Below are 18261 nucleotides of genomic sequence, written 5' to 3'. Positions count from 1 at the left end.
TAAAAAAGCAGAGTTCAGAATGATTTACTACAACGGTAGAAAGAACGGGATTTATTTTAAATGTTATTATTTTTTTGTGGCTTAAAACCATTTGTCCACGCTACAAATTACCTCACATCCGCCTACGCCCTTATGACCTTATATGATCATCCAAAATACCACTTCCGACCCCCCCCCCCCCCCCCCCGTTCTGCAACTAAACTAGTCCAGACATGTTGTAGGGCACAGATATCAAACTCAAGGCCCGCCACATAATTTTCTGTGGCCCACAAAAACAAATTGTGCATCAAATCTATGTCATTTGCACTTGTTAAAAGATGAAGATACTCTTTGTACATGACCCATATGAGTAAACACTGTTAGTGCCACCCACTAGAGATGGGGCTATTTAAGTATTGGTGTCTTCTGCAACAAAGGTCCAATGGGGCATGGTCCTGAACGAGGGTCTCCCCAGGAAAAGATGTCAAAATCATTATTTAATGAATTAAATAAACATGTACCTGCTGAATTCTTGTGTTAATAATGTAATCATCACACATAAATATTTTCCACCAAATCCTTGTATATATTGCAATTTTTATTCAGTCCAAGATCCATATTTAAATTTTTTTTCAAGCTCACCTTTCCAAAAGAACAGTATTTTCTGAAAAAATATGAACATACATAACATTGTGTATATAATATATACTCTGCGAATGTAATTCAATGGGAACATTTACAAGAAATGATGGTACTGTTAATCGTTTATTCATTTAAATAAAACCTTATTACGAAAAATGTAAAAACAAATCAAAATAGCATCATATATAACAATCCCTCCATACATCATTACTTTTACTGCCTGTTATTGTTCCTTTCACTCTGAAACTACTGCACACTATACATATATTGATTATATTAAAATCATTCATGCTCTGCTGCTGTATCCCCGGGACAGTTCGAGAACAGGTCTTCCTCATCTGGAAAGAACAAAATATTTCAGCTAATGAACAAAGGGAATATAATGCAATATTATGTAAATGAACAAGCTTACCATTATAGGCCGTTCCACACCATATGCAGTAAAAATGAATCCCTCTTAAATAGGACGTCAGTATTTGCAGTTGATCAAAGGACTGTAAAGGAAAACAGATTACGCGGGGTGACATCTGCCATCTTCACCAAATTTCCACCCCAGTCGCTACCTCGACACTTGGCAATGAATCTATCAATACTAAATTCAAATTTTATTACAAATGTTTAGAAGTCATTTCTACTTGTCTTAGTTGTGTTTAAGCAAGATATTAAACTGCTCTATACTGCTACTCTGTACTGTACAGGTATAAGCAGGTCTAATAATTTTTGCGTATTTGGAATGATACGCAGGACAAAATAGTACCTCAATAATATTAAATTTCTGGTATTTTGTTGCTAGACAGCCCTTTGCATTGGAACAAAACAATTACAGTTTGTGTTTTTTTTGCGGTTTGCTTCTGACATTTTGTTGCAGGGTTAGGATAGTGTACATGCATTGATAAAAGGTACGACCAAAAATGAAAGCATATGCATATATTTTGTCCATAATTAAAATATCAATTTTGTCATACATCTATTTCGGAAGTGCTTGGTCCTACGTGCTGACCCCCTCCAGCATTTAAATTGCTCATTCCTTCCCAATGCATTTAAATTGGTGTCAATTATATGCAGATTCTCATCACATGCAGGACAGCCTATTCCCCGGGAATAGTAGTGGTCCAGTGAATAAGCATATACAATACCACATCATACGTAGGATAATATAATTCTGTTTTGAAAAATATTTTTACAAAATGAATAAAAACTAACTGTTAATCCCAAAATGTCATCTTCTTCCTTTTCTTCTTCCTCAGGCTCATCTAGCTCCTCTTCAATCTCTATTTTAGGCCAATACCATTCTTCCCTGGGGACTTTGATGCCCTGAAATGAAAAAGCAAATGATTTAGAACCCAAAACTCAAATGCTAGGATCATGATGAACTCCTGTGAATGTACAGTACATGTCATTTTTTGCATGCATACTGGGACAGTGATGTTCAGATTACGTTGAGCTAGAACCAAGTACTCTCCAACCTTCTGAGAATCCAACTGCTCACAGGCTCGCTGACTTCGTCTCAGGTCACCTTCAATTTTTCGTTCCTCCCTCTCGGTTCTTACTCTTGACCTTAAAAGGAGACATCATGAGCACAGAGAAACAATAAGACACTGGGATCGCTGGGTGTATCTTTGCTCAGAGCCGTAGATTCATTTGGTCATCACCTAAAGTCTTCCACTGATCTGGTCTCATTTTGCTGTTTGGCCAGTACTTTCTTTCTATACTGATCCAGCTCCTCCTCAGCTTTTCTCTTCTTTGCCTCTTCCATCCCGATGCCACCTCTGTCTGGTTTGTTAAAGAACAAGAATATTAAGAGAACATCTGAGTTATATCATAAAGATAGCAAAATACCTTCTTACCGGTTTTAATATTCAATGGAATTGGATCAACTCTGCCAGCCCCTAAATTAGAAAAAAAAAATCATCAACTCATGCACAGAATACAGCAGCAGATCAAATTTCAGTAAAGCAGATAGGAAAACCTGCCTTGTTTTCCAAGGCCTTGTCCAGCTTTGTAACCCATTTTCTGCAATAGTGCAAATCCCTTATTATCATTACTGATGGAACTCTGTAAAGCTGTTTCACGGCTTTCCTTTTCTTGCTCCTTGAAGGTTTTTTGACGGTTTTTAATGTTGCTCTCTTTGTGCTTTACTTCCCGTTTCATTGCTTCTTTTACTCGCCTTACCATGGAAACACCTGGTTTAACATCTTGTCTGCCACAGAAGAAAACAAATGTTATTGCAGTAACAAAGTGGGATTTACAGTAATTAGAAGATGAACATCTTATTATAATTCTATGTGTGCACGTTTAAGGCTCAATGTGTGAGGTTAAAACGACTCGGATAATGATAGATGGTGGCATATATAATGGATTTGAAAGGTTCATACACAACATTTCGTTGTCTCGTATTTACCCTGCCATAAATTGTTGGACCTTATTGTGTTGTGAGCAAAGAAGAAAAAAAAAACATTTAGGGACGCGTAAACATTATACAGCGTGTAGGAACCAAACCAAAACAACAATATCGACACTCGTTTAAATTAAAACAGACTACCGTCCAAGAAAACACTTACATTTGACTGAGGAACGTATCGGACATATAATCATCTTCACCATCGGCCATTATTATAGTTTAAAAAAAGAAAGATGAACAGGTAATCCCAAAATGCGTTATTACTCCAGCTCAGTGAATAGATTGACGTGAGTGACAATTGTTCCCGGTGTTCCGCTAATGTTTGGTTCTTTGACAATACAGTCCGACTAACAACAACTTAAGCGTGAATAAACTATTTTCTGTTTGCAAATCCAATAATGCAGTCATTTTGTGGTTTTCATGCATTGAAAAACATCTTGCAACAGTTAAATAATTAAAATGACTACCTAATAATTTATTTTGAGGCAGAGTTACCTACTGGGTCTTTATTAGTTGTTTTTTTTGTCTCATCGGACGAGTGTCGCTGAAACACCATCGACACTCACCATAATTCTCGCCAGGATATGGGAACATGGATTAATGTTTGAGAAGTTGCTATCTGAAACAAACAAATGTTTTAAAAGTGGTGGTAACGAGGGCATTCATTCAGAGTTTAAGTGTTTTAACGAATTGTGGCTTTTGATCGTAAGCATTCGCTAGCTTAAGGTTGCTAACAGCTGGGGGAAGCTGTCAACACACAAGAAGAGAAACATCGGAACGACGAGACATACGGTAAAAGGACTTACATTTAACATGGCAATTAGAACGATCGGGCGTATGTTTATTGCTCTTTCCATAAAATTAGATGCGTTAACGTTGTGCTACAATAACAAAAACAAGATGTTTTTTAAGCAGGCGGCTAGCTTGTTCTGACATGAGTCACTAATGCAGAGTGGACTGTCGATTAAGAAGTTGCGAGGACATCTGTGAAAATCCTTGAGATGGAGCTGGCTCACAGTCTCTTGCTCAACGAGGAAGCGTTGGCGCAGATCACTGAGGCAAAGAGGCCTGTCTTCATCTTCGAATGGCTCCGTTTCTTGGATAAGGTTGTTGTAGCCGCAAATAAGGTGACTGAAAGACTTTTTAAAACCGATCGCTGTGTGTGTTGATTATATGGCAGTCAAAGATGTTGTTTTTGAACAACAGGTGGATGTAAAGGAGAAGCAGAAAAAGCTTGTTGAACAACTGACAGGACTGATCAGCAGTGCTCCTGGTCCTCCAACAAGAAAGCTCCTTGCCAAAAACCTTGCCACACTCTACAGCATTGGCGACACATTCACGGTTTTCCAGACTCTGGATAAATGCAACGATATCATAAAAAGCAAAGACGACACACCTGCATACTTGCCAACAAAACTGTAAGTTTTTTTTGTTTATTTCTACATATATTGCACTGACGGGTTTACATCCATTTACTTCAAAACATGTGCTGTACAGCATTTCTCCGTTCTTAGGATTTAGTACTAAGCCAAATGGTTCATATTCTAATGGAAGAGGATTAAGCATACAAGGGGATCTGTGGAAAGCATTAATGCACCCTGATAATGACAATCTCAGTGTCTGGCCTATTTGTATCTGTAGAGCGTAACTGTGAGGAGACTGGATAAGGGACAGACCATTGACCACAAAATGTGTTTGGTCGTCTCTGGAGAAAAATTCTCATGAATTTAATTGAATAACTTTTTCTTTTGGGATGTAATCTCTGTGAATGTTTTGAGCTCCTGTTTTGTTGTTGTTTTGTTAAATTGTGTCATACTGGTTGTCTTGTGGCTTTAGTTCAATGTCCCATAACTGACATAATAAAATATCTACTAGTACTGATAACTCCTCTAATGTTTTTTGTTATTGGTTTCCTTAGTGCTGCGGTGGCATGTGTTGGTGCTTTTTATGAGAAGATGGGAAGGATGCTTGGAAGCTCCTTTCCAGACACCATCAATAATCTTTTAAAGGCATTAAAAAGTGCAGAGGTATGACGTTATTAGCCAATCGTAAAACATCTTTTTGACTACAATGGAAATATAGACTGATGAATTTACTCACCGTTTTGGCTTGTTATTGTAATTTTATCTTCATGATATATGTAGTCCCAAGGCAGAGGAGAAATACTCATCAGTTTGCAGAAGGTGCTCAACGGACTAGGTGGCGCTGCAGCTTCATGTCACAGAGACATCTACAAGAATGCCCGCTCTTTACTCACAGACAGGTCAATGGCTGTGCGCTGTGCTGTGGCAAAGGTAAGAAATAAGTCATCATTTCACCCATTTGTTGCTTTTTCTGAAGCAGAGAACACCAACTCGATGTCATAAGACATTCTCTCACCAAACCCTCTTACTTATTAATTATACTAATAAATTCCTTTATTGTAATTGGGGGTTATGGTTTTATCCTTAAAGAATATTGTTGTATATCTATGACTAAATGGGTTTGCAAGAGAGAAAAAAAAATCTTAGTATCTTTGCTGATAAGATACGACTAACATGACTCAATCTTGATTTTATTTACCAGTGTTTGTTAGAGCTGCAGAATGAGGCAGTATTCATGTGGACGACAGAACTGGAGAACATGGCCACGCTGTGTTTCAAGGCCCTGGAGGGTTCCAACTACGGGGTTCGGGTTTCTGTGGCCAAGCTCCTCGGGACCGTCATGGCTACGGCTCTTATGCCTAAACAAGCTGCTGGTTAGATATGAATTTTCTAGCCAATTTGGTAGTTTTTTCTGAATACAACAGTGTGCTCACTGTTGGTATTTTTTTTTCTTTCAGTGATGCGTCAGAATGTAAAACGGGCGACGCTTGAGGAAGTTTTGGAGTTATTGGCGACAGGTTTTCTGCGTGGTGGATCTGGTTTCTTGAAGAGTGGAGGGGAAATGTTGAAGGGAGGCGGTTCTGTCAGCAGAGAAGTCCGCGTGGGTGTCACACAGGTCAGCTTAATTATTTTAGGAAAATACAGTTTGGTACCTTTTCTTGCCACCTTACATATAAAATTTTCTTTTCTTTAGGCTTATGTTGTGTTTGTGACTACGCTTGGTGGTCAGTGGCTGGAGCGCAATTTTGCCACCTTTCTCTCCCATGTTTTGGACCTCGTGTCCCATCCTCGGGCTACACAGACACATGTTGAAGCTGTCTACTCGCGGCGCTGTGTCTCCTTTATGCTACGTGCCACTCTGGGCGGCTTACTTGGTGAGAAGGCGCAGATAGCAGCCGGCAAAGAAATCTGCCAAGCCATCAGCAAGCAAATGAGGGCTGTGGGTAAGGAGGATTGGGGGGCATTTCACGGTTCAAAGCATTACAGACCACTTATCAGCCTTTATCAGATGTCAATCACTTTCCATTCAGCTGCCTAATATTTCAGATGGTTTGAGCTTGAGTTGCATACAGTTTTTTTATCCTGTGTGTGGCACTGGTAATTAATACCTTCTGCACTTATAGTTCTTATTTTCTTATCTGGTTCAATCGTCATTCTATGACCAAAATTCAAAACTGAACTTGCTTTTACATTGGCATATCATCTGCCATTGTGTTTTTGTGATCTTTTTGTCTTAAGGTTTATTACACATCAGCAGATCACTGATCAAAACATAGCTGTCTTGGCCACTAAATTTGCACACTCATAGTAGGAACATGCCACTTCTGCTTAAATTAGCAAATGATCTTCCCGTGTAGGTCTATCAGATTTCATTGGTTCTGTCCCTTTACATAAACTTGAACACGCAACAAAAACAGAAAATGGCATTTCAGTTCACTCGGGTTGCACTGTAACCTTCACACTGTGCAAATATGCAATGAGTTGCTTTTGATTTTTTGTATAGACTTGAGACAATACTTGAATTATTTTATGAAATGTGTGTACCGTGTAATACTAATCTGCACAAAACACAACAGTTTCCAGCAGCAAGAAAAAAATAAAGCTTAAATTTGACAAAGCAGCTTTAAAATATATTCCGTAAGTATTAAAACATTAAAAAAACGAGAGGCCCCAGGACACCCACAACAGTCATGTGGCTAAGCGGGAGAGAAAATGCACGCATGGTAAACCATGTGAGTTGCATATATTTAATTAAGGTCTTGGGAATTTTGGACACCTTTTGTGTTTGCAGAAATGTAAACTGATTTGACAAGCTATTTAATATGATAACACATTTTTTAAATTATATTTTTATGCAGTCTTGTCAAGATGATTTTCAGGCTAATTTACTTTCTAGTCTGGCCTATGTCATTATCACTACAGGTCACATTATTGATATATGCAGGTTATCTTGGGGAAAGGTTAATGTATTGTCTTTCTCTGCCCCTTGTTAATCCAGAGGCAGTTGTCAATGACCTCAATGGGGAAAACAAGACTGGTGCTGCTGATGTTTCGGCCAGCCAGCATGTTATGGTTTGTGCCCTAAAAGAGTTGGGCAGCCTTGTTCAAAGCTTGAGTGCCACAGCTTCGCCTCTCATCCAGGAGCCTTCCATTGGTACCACATGCATGTTTTGTGATCCTCTTACTGTAGTCCTTTCCTAATAAACAGAATGTGCTTGTGACACCCAAAATATCTTTAATTGTTTTTCAATGACATCTCCCTCAGGACTTCTTGAAACAGTAACCTCAGTGCTGCTACACCCGAGCATGGCCGCTCGTTTGGCTGCTGCTTGGTGCCTGCGCTGTGTTGCTGTGGCACTGCCTTATCAGTTAACGCCGCTGCTCGACCGCTGCGCTGAGAGAATCAACAGTCTCAAGAGTTCACCAGAGGCTGTTAGTGGATACAGCTTTGCGATGGCAGCTCTTCTTGGAGGTGTACACCAGTCCCCTCTGGGAATCCCGCACTCTAAGGGCATGGTATGTACATACATGACTGTGAAACCGCAATTAAACGTTCTACTGGAACTTCCACTCATCTCTGTATTTCAGTTCATTTTTTGGTCCTAATTTTAACAGTATATGTTGATTTAAAGTTTGATATCTATTGTGTCCCTGTAGTTGGTGGTAAGCATAGCTGAAGACCTCCTTCGGACAGCGGCTCAGAACAGTCGACTGTCTTTGCAGCGCACACAAGCTGGATGGCTGCTGCTGGGCGCCCTCATGACCTTGGGTGAGTTACTCACAAATGGTATCTCACCCGAGATTTGTCGACTATCCTCTTTGTCTAATACAATCTCTTTTCTATTTGATTTATATGTATACAAAGGTCCGTCCCTGGTACGTTACCACCTTCCCAAAATGCTGCTGCTGTGGAGGAATGTGTTTCCTCGGTCCCAGAAGGAGCTGGAGGCAGAAAAGACAAGGGGAGACGCCTTTACTTGGCAGGTCACCCTCGAAGGCCGAGCTGGAGCACTATGTGGTAAACGAATGTCCTTGGACCTCTTTACAAACATGCGCTAAATGTCTGCATGCTCTCTTCTAATTCCGTCACTTGCTGTTTAGCTATGCGTAGTTTTGTGGCACACTGTCCCGAGCTCCTGACAGAGGATGTTATTCGGAGGTTGATGACACCCATTGAATGCGCTATGACGATGATATCGCAGTAAGTATGATGCCTTCACCCAGTTTTGTTAGAGATATGGTAAAGTTCTGTAAAGAGGTACGGAAATATTTGTTTAAAAGCGATGTCATAACTTAATGTCTGCTCCTCAGAGTCCCTGCCATCATCAAAGTTCACGGAGCACATCTGAAAGCAAGTGCAGCAATGGTGAGACTCAGGCTCTACGACATCTTGGCTCTTTTGCCTCCTAAAACCTACGAAGGTAAGATAAATTTAAGTTTTTTGTATTTTATTGTCCGCTATACACCCTCTAAATTCAACTAAATCTACTTCCCAGTTTCCACTATAGTTTTTTTGTTTTTGCTGGCAGTGGTCAAGACACAAATGCATCACGGACTTCCCTCTGGGAACAAGTGAAGATCTTTGAAATTTTGAATTTATTGCTCTGCTCTTCCAGGTACCTTCAATGCCCTCCTCAGGGAGCTGGTGGCAGAATTCACTTTGACTGACAACTCATCCAACACCACCACTTCTTTGCTGCGGTCTCTCTGTCACTACGATGACAGTGTGCTCATGGGCTCGTGGCTGCAGGAAACCGACCACAAGTCTATAGAAGACCAGGTGATGATAAATAGAAATGCTCGTTGTCTTTTTTTCATTTCAGTTCAATCAAAGTATTGTCTTCCAAACAGCTGCAGCCGAACAGTGCATCTGGCAGTGGCGCTTTGGAGCATGATCCCTCTTCCATTTACCTGCGAGTGCCTGTCGGTGAAGCCATCCCAGGTCCTCTTCCTTTGGGAGTATCAGTCATTGATGCCTCTGTGGCTCTTTTTGGTGTAGTTTTCCCTCACGTGTCTTTCAAACACAGGTGAGCTATTTAATTATGAGCATAATCTGTGTTTGTGTCACTGCTGTTTAAAAAAAAAAAGTTGAAATGATTAATTTGGTCTTGTCTTCATAAATCAGGTTGCAGATGCTAGACCACTTTGCAGAATGTATCAAGCAGGCTAAAGGAGTTCGGCAGCAAGCCGTTCAGCTTAACATCTTTACTGCTGTGCTGAGTGCCCTCAAGGTTAGAATCAATTGATCCCCATGTTCCTTCATTTGAGACATTGCATCTTTCCCTGTCTTACTTTAAGGGTTTGGCGGAGAACAAGAGTACTTTGGGCCCAGAGGAGGTCCGGAAGTCGGCCCTGGCGCTGGTGATGGGGGCCCTGGACAATCCCAATCCAATTTTGCGCTGCGCTGCTGGTGAGGCCCTCGGCAGGATGGCGCAGGTAGTGGGAGAGGCTACTTTCATTGCAAGAATGGCACAGACCAGCTTTGACAAGTAAGCATTTTTTCCCAACTCAAGACTGTGCAATTATTTTGGTGGGGAAAACGCAGTTTGAATATTTCAAATATTGATTTCAAGCAAAAAAAAAATGTCTTAAGATGAATGTGAACATTAAACAAGTGATTCATATACTGTATTCTTTGCAGACTTAAGTCAGCACGTGACGTCGTGTCAAGGACGGGTCATTCACTGGCTCTCGGATGTCTTCATCGATATGTTGGAGGAATTGGCTCTGGTCAGCACTTAAAGACTAGCGTCAGTATTCTGCTGGCGCTGGCTCAGGATGGATCCTCTCATGAAGTCCAGGTAGAGTGTGACATCATAATTAAAAACAATTAAATTTGAAAATAATTTGCAATTTCCCTTGATGTTTGCCACTTTGTTTGTTTGGTTGGTTTTCTTTGAATTTGAAGTGAATCCTCAAACATTTACCAATTGTGACACTTATCTCTTCACTTCATTCAGTTTTATATAAATCTTTTTTTTTTTTTTCCCTTGACAGACATGGGCTCTGCACTCCTTGGCTCTCATTGTAGACTCAAGTGGTCCTATGTATAGAGGCTACGTGGAACCCACCTTGTCCTTAGTCCTTACCTTGCTTCTCACTGTGCCCCCATCACACACAGAGGTGCATCAGTGTTTGGGGCGCTGCTTGGGAGCTCTCATCACTACCGTTGGACCAGAATTACAAGGTAAATCTATCGGAGAGTATGTCCTGTATTGTATTCGGGTTCATTCGCCAGCAGGTGGTAGTATCGTTAATCTTAATCCACAGACACTAACAATTCTGTCATTCCCATTTACACTGCCCCAATATGTATTTTTAAGGGAACGGTGCCACCATCTCCACCATCCGCTCGTCTTGCCTGGTTGGCTGTGCAATAATGCAGGATCACTCCGACTCGCTGGTGCAGGCAGCTGCCATTTCGTGTTTGCAACAGCTGCACATGTTTGCTCCTCGCCATGTCAACCTTTCCAGCTTGGTGCCGTGTCTTTGTGTAAGACCAGTTGGAATTTATTATAACATTTTCACTTTGTATAGATGTTTTTTTTTTTTTTTTTGTGAGGTCTCTACATTAGTTTATAACAACATATATTTCACATTGTTGCAGGTGCACTTATGTAGCTCTCACCTGTTGCTGCGCCGCGCTGCTGTAGCCTGCTTGAGACAGCTTGCTCAGAGAGAGGCCTCCGAGGTCTGTGAGTATGCCATGAGCCTTGCAAAGAAGGCAGGTAATGGCAAAGACACTGCAATAAGTGAGTGCATACCTGGACACGAACAATAATATGTCGTAGTGACGTCATTTCTAAGGAGACACTGATGTTTTACTTGCTGATTCAGATCTGAACATCACTGAGACGGGTCTTGAGGGGGCACTATTTGGTATGCTGGATCACGAAACAGACAGGAAGCTGTGTGCCGATATTCATGACACGTTGGGTCACATGCTGTCATCACTTGCTGTGGAAAAGCTTTCTCATTGGCTTAAACTATGCAAGGATGTCCTTGCAGCAACAACAGGTAAAATGGCCCATTATCATTGTCTCTAGAAAATTCCAAAGTCTTCAGTTTTGCATGCCTCAGCATGTCTGTCTTTTTTGTCAGATGTTGGAGGAGCAGTTACATTTGAGGTGGAAAAAGATGACGACTCTGAGAAAAAAGACGAGCTGGACGACGACATCATGTTTACAGCGTTAGGCGACGATGACAAATCGAAGCCATCAGTGGCACCTCGCTGGGTGACGCGAGTGTTTGCTGCAGATTGCTTGTGCCGCATCATCCTTCTGTGTGAGAATGCAGACAAAGCACATTTTGACCTGGCAACTGCCCGTTCCACACGAGCAAAAAACCCTAAAGGTAGAATGCAATTCTGCAAAACACCCGACACATTATCTTGAACAATAATGCTCTCTGTCAGCAAGATTATGGTAAAAAAGTAAAACATGCCTGTTTTCTCAAAACCTGGCTGAAGGGTGTTGTACAGGACATTTTGTCGTAGATCTGTTTTAATATCTGAAATGTATTTACTAGACTACAATTGTACTCTGTCATACTGAGAGGTGCTCCTAAAAATAGCTTCCCCTAAATAGTTTCAGAGGTGGAAAAAATAGAAACAGATTTCTCTTCGAAGTGCATTTCAACTCCACTACAAATTATCATCACAATAATAAACCTATTAATACATTCCTGACAGTTTTTACTCAAAATTAGCCATTAGAATGCAGCATGGGAAAGTATGGAGCCCAGATTAGAGTCCTCCGGCTGTCATCTGAATATGAGCCCATGGCCTAACCGATGGTTCAAGTGTCACATGAGTGTACAGTGACGTGAAAAAGTGTTTCCACCCTTCTCAAATTCTTATTTGTTTCCCCACTTTATTGTTTAAAATCATCAGACTGAAAAATAACCGAAGTAAACAAAATGCAGTTTTTAAATTATTTTATTTATGAAGGACAAATTAGACTACTAAATATAAACCTAACCAGACCTGTGTGAAAAAGTAGTTACCCCCAAATCCTAATAAGTGTTTGGGCCACCCTAAGCAGCAACAACTGGTCATGCCACAGTACATCAATTGGGAGACATTTTTTCACAGGTTGGTCTTGGTAAATTTAGCTATACGTTGTACAAATGAATAAAATGCATTTATTCAATAGTCATATCTCTGTTTTTCTAGGGGAACTGCTGGTGCTTCATTTGTCTGACCTCATCCGGATGGCTTTCATGGCTGCCACAGACCACAGTAACCAGTTGAGAATGGCCGGTCTGCAGGCCCTGGAAGACATCATTAAGAAGTTTGCGCGTGTGCCCGAGCCTGAGTTCCCTGGGCATGTTATCTTGGAACAATACCAGGCCAATGTGAGTCAAGCCTACATTGTAGGAATTCAGTTTGTAATCGCCAAAATAATTGAACTGCCAGTTTTGTGTGTTAAGGTTGGAGCTGCACTGAGACCAGCTTTTTCACCTGATACACCATCTGACATAACGGCTAAAGCATGCCAGGTAAGAAACTTTGTGATTTCTTCTTTTAAAGAAATATATTCCAATTAATTTGTTTTTCCATTTCCTTTCGCTCTGTTTTATTTCAATTGTGTTATTTATTAGGCAGAAGTAATCACAATGATGACTCTTTGTATCTAAATTCTATCAGAAATCCGGTTTCTTTGAAAACTGTTTGAATAATATTTCAACACATGCTCAAAAAGACAGCAAGATCTGTAAAAAGGACTTGAATGTAGTTTGGGTTCCTTTCATCTTTGAATGTGTGTGTCCATAGGTTTGTAGCACCTGGATTGGTAGTGGTGTAGTAAGTGACCTCAATGACCTGCGGCGAGTCCACAACCTTCTCGTCTCATCATTGGACAAAGTGCAAGCTGGGAAGGGTTCCTCCAGTCAACTGTACAGTGAGAGTGCCACCACCATGGAGAAGCTGGCTGTACTCAAAGCATGGGCGGAAGTGAGACTCAAGACTCTGCTGCTGCGTTGAGCTTTAAATTGTGTAAAATAATACTTGTGTAACCAAATGATTGTTGTGTTGTCATGGCTATTATTAACAGGTTTATGTGGTAGCGATGAAGATAAAGAAAGAGGCAGAATCAGAGCCTGTCAAACCGGTTCGAAGCGGAGATGAAGATGAGGATGATCTGGGTGCAGATGTGCTTCCACCTGACAGTCTCATCACTTTAGTGCAGCCTGAACTGCCCTCGCTTAGCCGACTGTGGTTGGCCATGCTCCGAGACTATGCCCTGCTCACTCTGCCTGCAGAGTTTTCCAGCCAGCTGCCCCCTGATGGTACAACACAACTGTGCCTTTTGATTACTGAATATCACAATGCAATGTTTGAGACTTTGTCTAACGTCTGGTCCCCATCCCTTCTTGCATGCGGATGCGCACAAGTGCAGTTTATTGGTCTTTTGTCTATTTTTGGGCCAACTTTTTGAGAGAGTTACTCCACTACGAACGCTTAAAATGGAATTCACGCTGTGTGTTCAGGTGGAGCATTTTATACTCCAGAGACGATAGACACAGCAAGGCTCCATTACCGCAACTCATGGGCTCCTGTACTGCATGCCGTGGCGTTGTGGCTAAGCAGCACTGGCTTTGGAGTTTGTGAAGAAAAAGAAAAGGTTTCTCCAGCAGTCTCCAGGGCTCCTGTCCTCAATACAGGAGCCTCGCCGACTGTTAAGACCTTTGAAGAGGCGGTCAAAGACAGGATGCACCTAATGTTAGGTAAAGACACAGACATTAAATGTACTTGAAAGTGTGTCTCTTACGTTAAAAATTTGTAGTTCCCCACAATTATTTTTAACCAGTCAAAAAAAAGAAGTTATTGTTACTCAGCACTCACATTCTTTTAACATGAGGGTGTATTGTTTTTGTTTTGTCTCTCTTGCCACTTGCACTTGCGAACAGTGAATCAATTGCTGAAGAATTAAGGAATAGTGTGAACATGCTCCAGTTTTTTCTCTGTCTCCCAGGTGTCAGTATAGAGTTTCTTTGCTTTCCCCGACCCGAGGAACCTATGGAGCATGTCATGTCCTGCCTGCTTGCCTTGTCCACTCTGCTTGAGTCTCCCTGTGCAAAGACCCACATTGCAAAAGACCAAGTAAGCTTGCCATTGTTGGGGTACTAAAGAAAACAAAAGATGAGGAAGGAATATTAGGGACTGGGATCAGGAAATTGGATTTAGATTGGAGAGGGTCTTGCAGCCAGTTACTTGTTGTAAAGAGCTGTGTCGTGGCTTCATTTAAAGCAGGGGTGTCCAAACTAGCCTTCCTGTTTTCATGTCTCCCTGCTGCAATTCACCAGATTCAAATGCATTTTGAAATCGTTGTTATAGCCCTAGTATTCACACTGTAAGAGAAACGAAAGTAGCAGATTGCACTGTTGAAATTGCAAAGGCCACGACAAATTTGAGTGATTGTCAAGACTGCAGTGTCTGCTTTCTTTTCCGAGTGTAATTAAGTGTTACTTTTCTTCTAGCTGCTGGCAGTGGAGCTCCTCAATGTACTTCACAGACTGTTGTTGACCCGCGACCCTCCTGCCATCCAGCTCCAGGTTACCACTGTAGTACAGGAGACCATAAGAGCTGCACTGGACCATCTTCAGGAACAACAACATAACAAAGGTCACGAGTTGACACATTGTAGTCTTTGGTTTACTTGTCCACATGACAGACACACTGTTCCATAGTTACTGTTTTTACAGAAAATGTGATTAAACAACTACAAGTGTCAATTTGAAATATTTGGTTGTAGATTTAACCAGATGAGAATGTGACTGTGTATGGTTGTTGGTCTAAATGTGCCCCGTGATTGGGCAACCAGACCAGAGTGTACGTCGCCTCCTGCCTGAGGTTAGCTGCGACTCTAATTAAGGACAAGCGGTAGAGAAAGTGCGAGGATGGGTTATTGGATTGCTTTATACTGACAGAGCGGTAATATGATGTGTCAGTTTTACTGATCTAGGTCATGATGATATTTTGCACAGGCAAAGAGGAGGAAGGCCAAAAAGATTCTCAAGTCACCCTCGGGGAAGGGGGAGAAACGGGCGAGCTGGTCCCTGGCACCTCTCTGGTGTTTGCCGCAATGGAGCTGTTGGTCTTCATCCTGGTTCGCCACTTACCACAGCTCAATACACGTGTGAAGGAGTCACCCAGCCATGTGCCCATCAGGCCTCAACGACTATCTGAGGAGAGTGCACGGCTGGTGGCAAACACTGTTTCCATTCTGGCAGAACTGCCCTCACTCTGCTCCCCAGCTGGTAAGACACGGACGGACACACACATGAAAACAATGTTGAGTTTGTTCACTATGGACATTTTCTTCTGCTATACTGTGTTTGTGCTTCTTAGATATTACAGGAAAACCTTATTTTTTACTCCCCATGAAAATTATGCCCATGTTCTTGTGGTTTCCTGTTCGCAGGAAGCATGACCATCCTACCCACTGTTCTCTTCCTAATCACCGGTGTGCTGAGGGAAACTGCAGTTAAGACTGCTGACAACTCAGTGCCCACATGTGCGTCTGCAGCCCTGCAGGGCATCAAGACCATCATCACCTCCCCATTAGCTCGAGTGGACAGTCTCCAGACACAGTGGACTGCCCTTGTGAGAAGCAGCCTGGCTTCTGTACTCGAGGACTCACAGCCAGGTTTGTGCATACAAACCTATACGAAATGATGATGACCCATCTACAACATGCTATATATGTCAAATATAATGTGTTTTTCTTTAGATGAGTCCAGACCTGATTTGGATGAGATCAGTATGCTGACAGCAATTACACTCTTCCTATTGTCGGCTAGTAGTGAACTTGTAGGAGTTACCGTTCTGCAAAAGGGCTGCGTGGACTGTTTCCGCAATGCCCTCAACTCTTGTGATCCTTGGGTAAGTGCTTCCATCATGCACATTCCAAATTCTCGATGTGGTTTGCTCATTTTCCCTTCCATTTTGTTTGCTTGGTTCCAGGTTCAGGCACGGTGTTACCAGCTGCTCTTGTCAGTGTTTCAACATCCCAGCCGTCACCTTTCTACCCCGTACATTCACGCTCTGGCTCCACTCATGGTGGAGAAACTGAAGGCAGTGGAGCGCAGTCGGCCAAAGACTGCCGCTGAGCTGCAGGCTGTGCAGGAGGGCATCAGGGTCTTGGAGAATCTTGTTGGCATGGGTGAAGAGCAGAACCGTGAGTGTCTTTTTCCTTAATGGATCACTAATGTGTTATGTGTTTTCCCATTAAAGTATTTAGTTCAGTGGCTGTAAATGTATGCTGTCAGTGATAAGAGCATCAAAGGCTATTTTTAGGATGCTTACTACAGCTTACTGGCATTTTTGCTGTTATTATATTCTATTAATATTCATACGTTTCTTTTTTATGTCCTCTGATGGATGTGTCCAATAGGAGTCCAGTTGGTGGCTCTTCTTGTTCCAACCCTTATCTCATACCTTTTGGATGAAAATGCACTTCCTTCTGCATCCCAAGTCTCCAAAGGCTTGCATGACTTTGCCCTTCAGAACTTAATGCGCATCGGCCCTCTATATCCAGCTGCCTTCAAGATGGTCATTGGTGCAGCACCCGAGCTTAAAACCCGTCTGGAGTCTGCTGTCCGGGCAAACCAAGCCAGCAACAAAGCTAAAGATGCAGCACGCCATGCTCAGCCAATCGTCCAAGTTGCACCAACCATCAAACTCAAAACTAGTTTCTTCTAAACCCACAAATGTTCTCATGGATTTGTTTGCTTTGATTTTTGTCAAATGAATGTCTGGATCAAGTAAAAACAAACAAACATTGTTTTTGTTTTAAATCTCATCTGACTTAATCAAGAGACCCTTGCAAAGTCCTTAAAATGTCTTTGAATGTTCAATGAAAAGATTGTCCCTGTTGTACATGTTGATCACAACGATATATTGTCTTCTGATTTGACACATATTTGTGTTGTGACATGTGGTACTTTTGCCACTAGTACCTTTCACCCCCCCTTCCCCAAACCCTCTTTCTTACTTTTACATTACTCTACGCCTTTCAGTAATAGTTTCCGTCACATTTTAATTGTGTTGAATTGTATTACAAGGCCGTGCTTTACTCATAATCATACTGAGAACTGATGCATCAGGCGTTTTGATTGTGTAATTATCTGATTACACCGAATGTGAATTCTTATCCCATACAAATCTTTATAATAAGCCTATATAAGAGCTTTGATCAGAATTAGCTGTCACACTTAATTTGAAGATTTGTTAACGCTCATAGTAAAGATCAGAGCTCAACAATATGGTGACATAGTTGTACTAGGTTCATCTTGTTTTTTCTTTTTCAATTACTTCTCTGGTTCTTCTATATCAAACAAATTTGTTTTAGGTTCATTTACCTGACATGTTTCGGCGGAATCTTCCGCCTTCATCATCATCAGAGAGCTCTCTGATGAAGGCGGAAGATTCCGCCGAAACATGTCAGGTAAATGAACCTAAAACAAATTTGTTTGATATAGAAGAACCAGAGAAGTAATATGGTGACATGTTCACCACGTAACCCTTAGGACCACATGAGTAGCCTCTTGGCCTGTTCTAAAAATACTGGTGGGACATTGTGGTTTTATATTAATGATGTATAACTCATTATTTCAAAATGTAAACACTTGCAGAGGTTTATAGAAATAAAGTGTTGCATATTGATATTTGTTTCCAGCCTTGGACATGTTTTGATCATTATTAAGTCATTAATGCCAGAGTATTCACATAGATGCATGTCTTTAATTATTAATAATGACATAATTACAGGTAAGATGTGTAAATGTGCTATTTCAGGAGTGTATCAAACTGGTAGACCTTGCATTAATCAGCATAGAAGCAGGAGCTCTCGGTTTCAAGGTTAGTCCGTGTAT

General features: G+C 41.4%; 2 protein-coding genes across 3 annotated transcripts; one reads left to right on the top strand and one right to left on the bottom strand.

Annotated features, from left to right (window-relative positions):
• Positions 1-556: 556 nt before the first annotated feature.
• Positions 557-3364, bottom strand: gpatch11 (G patch domain containing 11). Its single transcript, XM_061285127.1, has 8 exons — positions 3183-3364; positions 2595-2821; positions 2469-2510; positions 2274-2394; positions 2088-2178; positions 1825-1935; positions 1034-1115; positions 557-959 (listed from the first exon to the last, which is right to left on the bottom strand). The coding sequence occupies exons 1-8, from the start codon at positions 3230-3232 to the stop codon at positions 904-906; spliced, it is 780 nt and encodes a 259-aa protein (XP_061141111.1). The 5' UTR covers positions 3233-3364; the 3' UTR covers positions 557-903.
• Positions 3365-3542: 178 nt separating this feature from the next.
• Positions 3543-17655, top strand: heatr5b (HEAT repeat containing 5B). 2 transcript variants are annotated; one of them, XM_061285125.1, is made up of 36 exons: positions 3543-3814; positions 3974-4149; positions 4229-4440; positions 4941-5049; positions 5167-5316; positions 5588-5759; positions 5844-6001; positions 6080-6329; positions 7385-7540; positions 7652-7902; positions 8044-8155; positions 8252-8404; positions 8488-8587; positions 8698-8807; positions 9003-9166; positions 9238-9413; positions 9512-9617; positions 9685-9875; positions 10028-10187; positions 10384-10573; positions 10710-10879; positions 10994-11138; positions 11224-11403; positions 11488-11739; positions 12560-12741; positions 12817-12885; positions 13160-13339; positions 13440-13674; positions 13876-14112; positions 14361-14488; positions 14866-15010; positions 15373-15645; positions 15810-16034; positions 16119-16270; positions 16352-16565; positions 16782-17655. In XM_061285125.1, exons 2-36 carry the CDS (start codon positions 4024-4026, stop codon positions 17087-17089), a joined length of 6141 nt encoding a protein of 2046 aa, XP_061141109.1. In that variant the 5' UTR covers positions 3543-3814; positions 3974-4023; the 3' UTR covers positions 17090-17655. The 2 variants fall into 2 exon arrangements, with proteins under 2 accessions (XP_061141109.1, XP_061141110.1); XM_061285126.1 differs by having other exon boundaries at positions 3938-4149.
• The last annotated feature ends 606 nt before the right edge of the window (positions 17656-18261 follow it).

The sequence above is a fragment of the Syngnathus typhle genome, linkage group LG8 (genome assembly GCF_033458585.1).
Source record: "Syngnathus typhle isolate RoL2023-S1 ecotype Sweden linkage group LG8, RoL_Styp_1.0, whole genome shotgun sequence".
Taxonomy (NCBI): domain Eukaryota; kingdom Metazoa; phylum Chordata; class Actinopteri; order Syngnathiformes; family Syngnathidae; genus Syngnathus; species Syngnathus typhle.
Note: the sequence above shows the minus strand (reverse complement) of the source record. Positions and strands in the feature narration are given on the sequence as shown.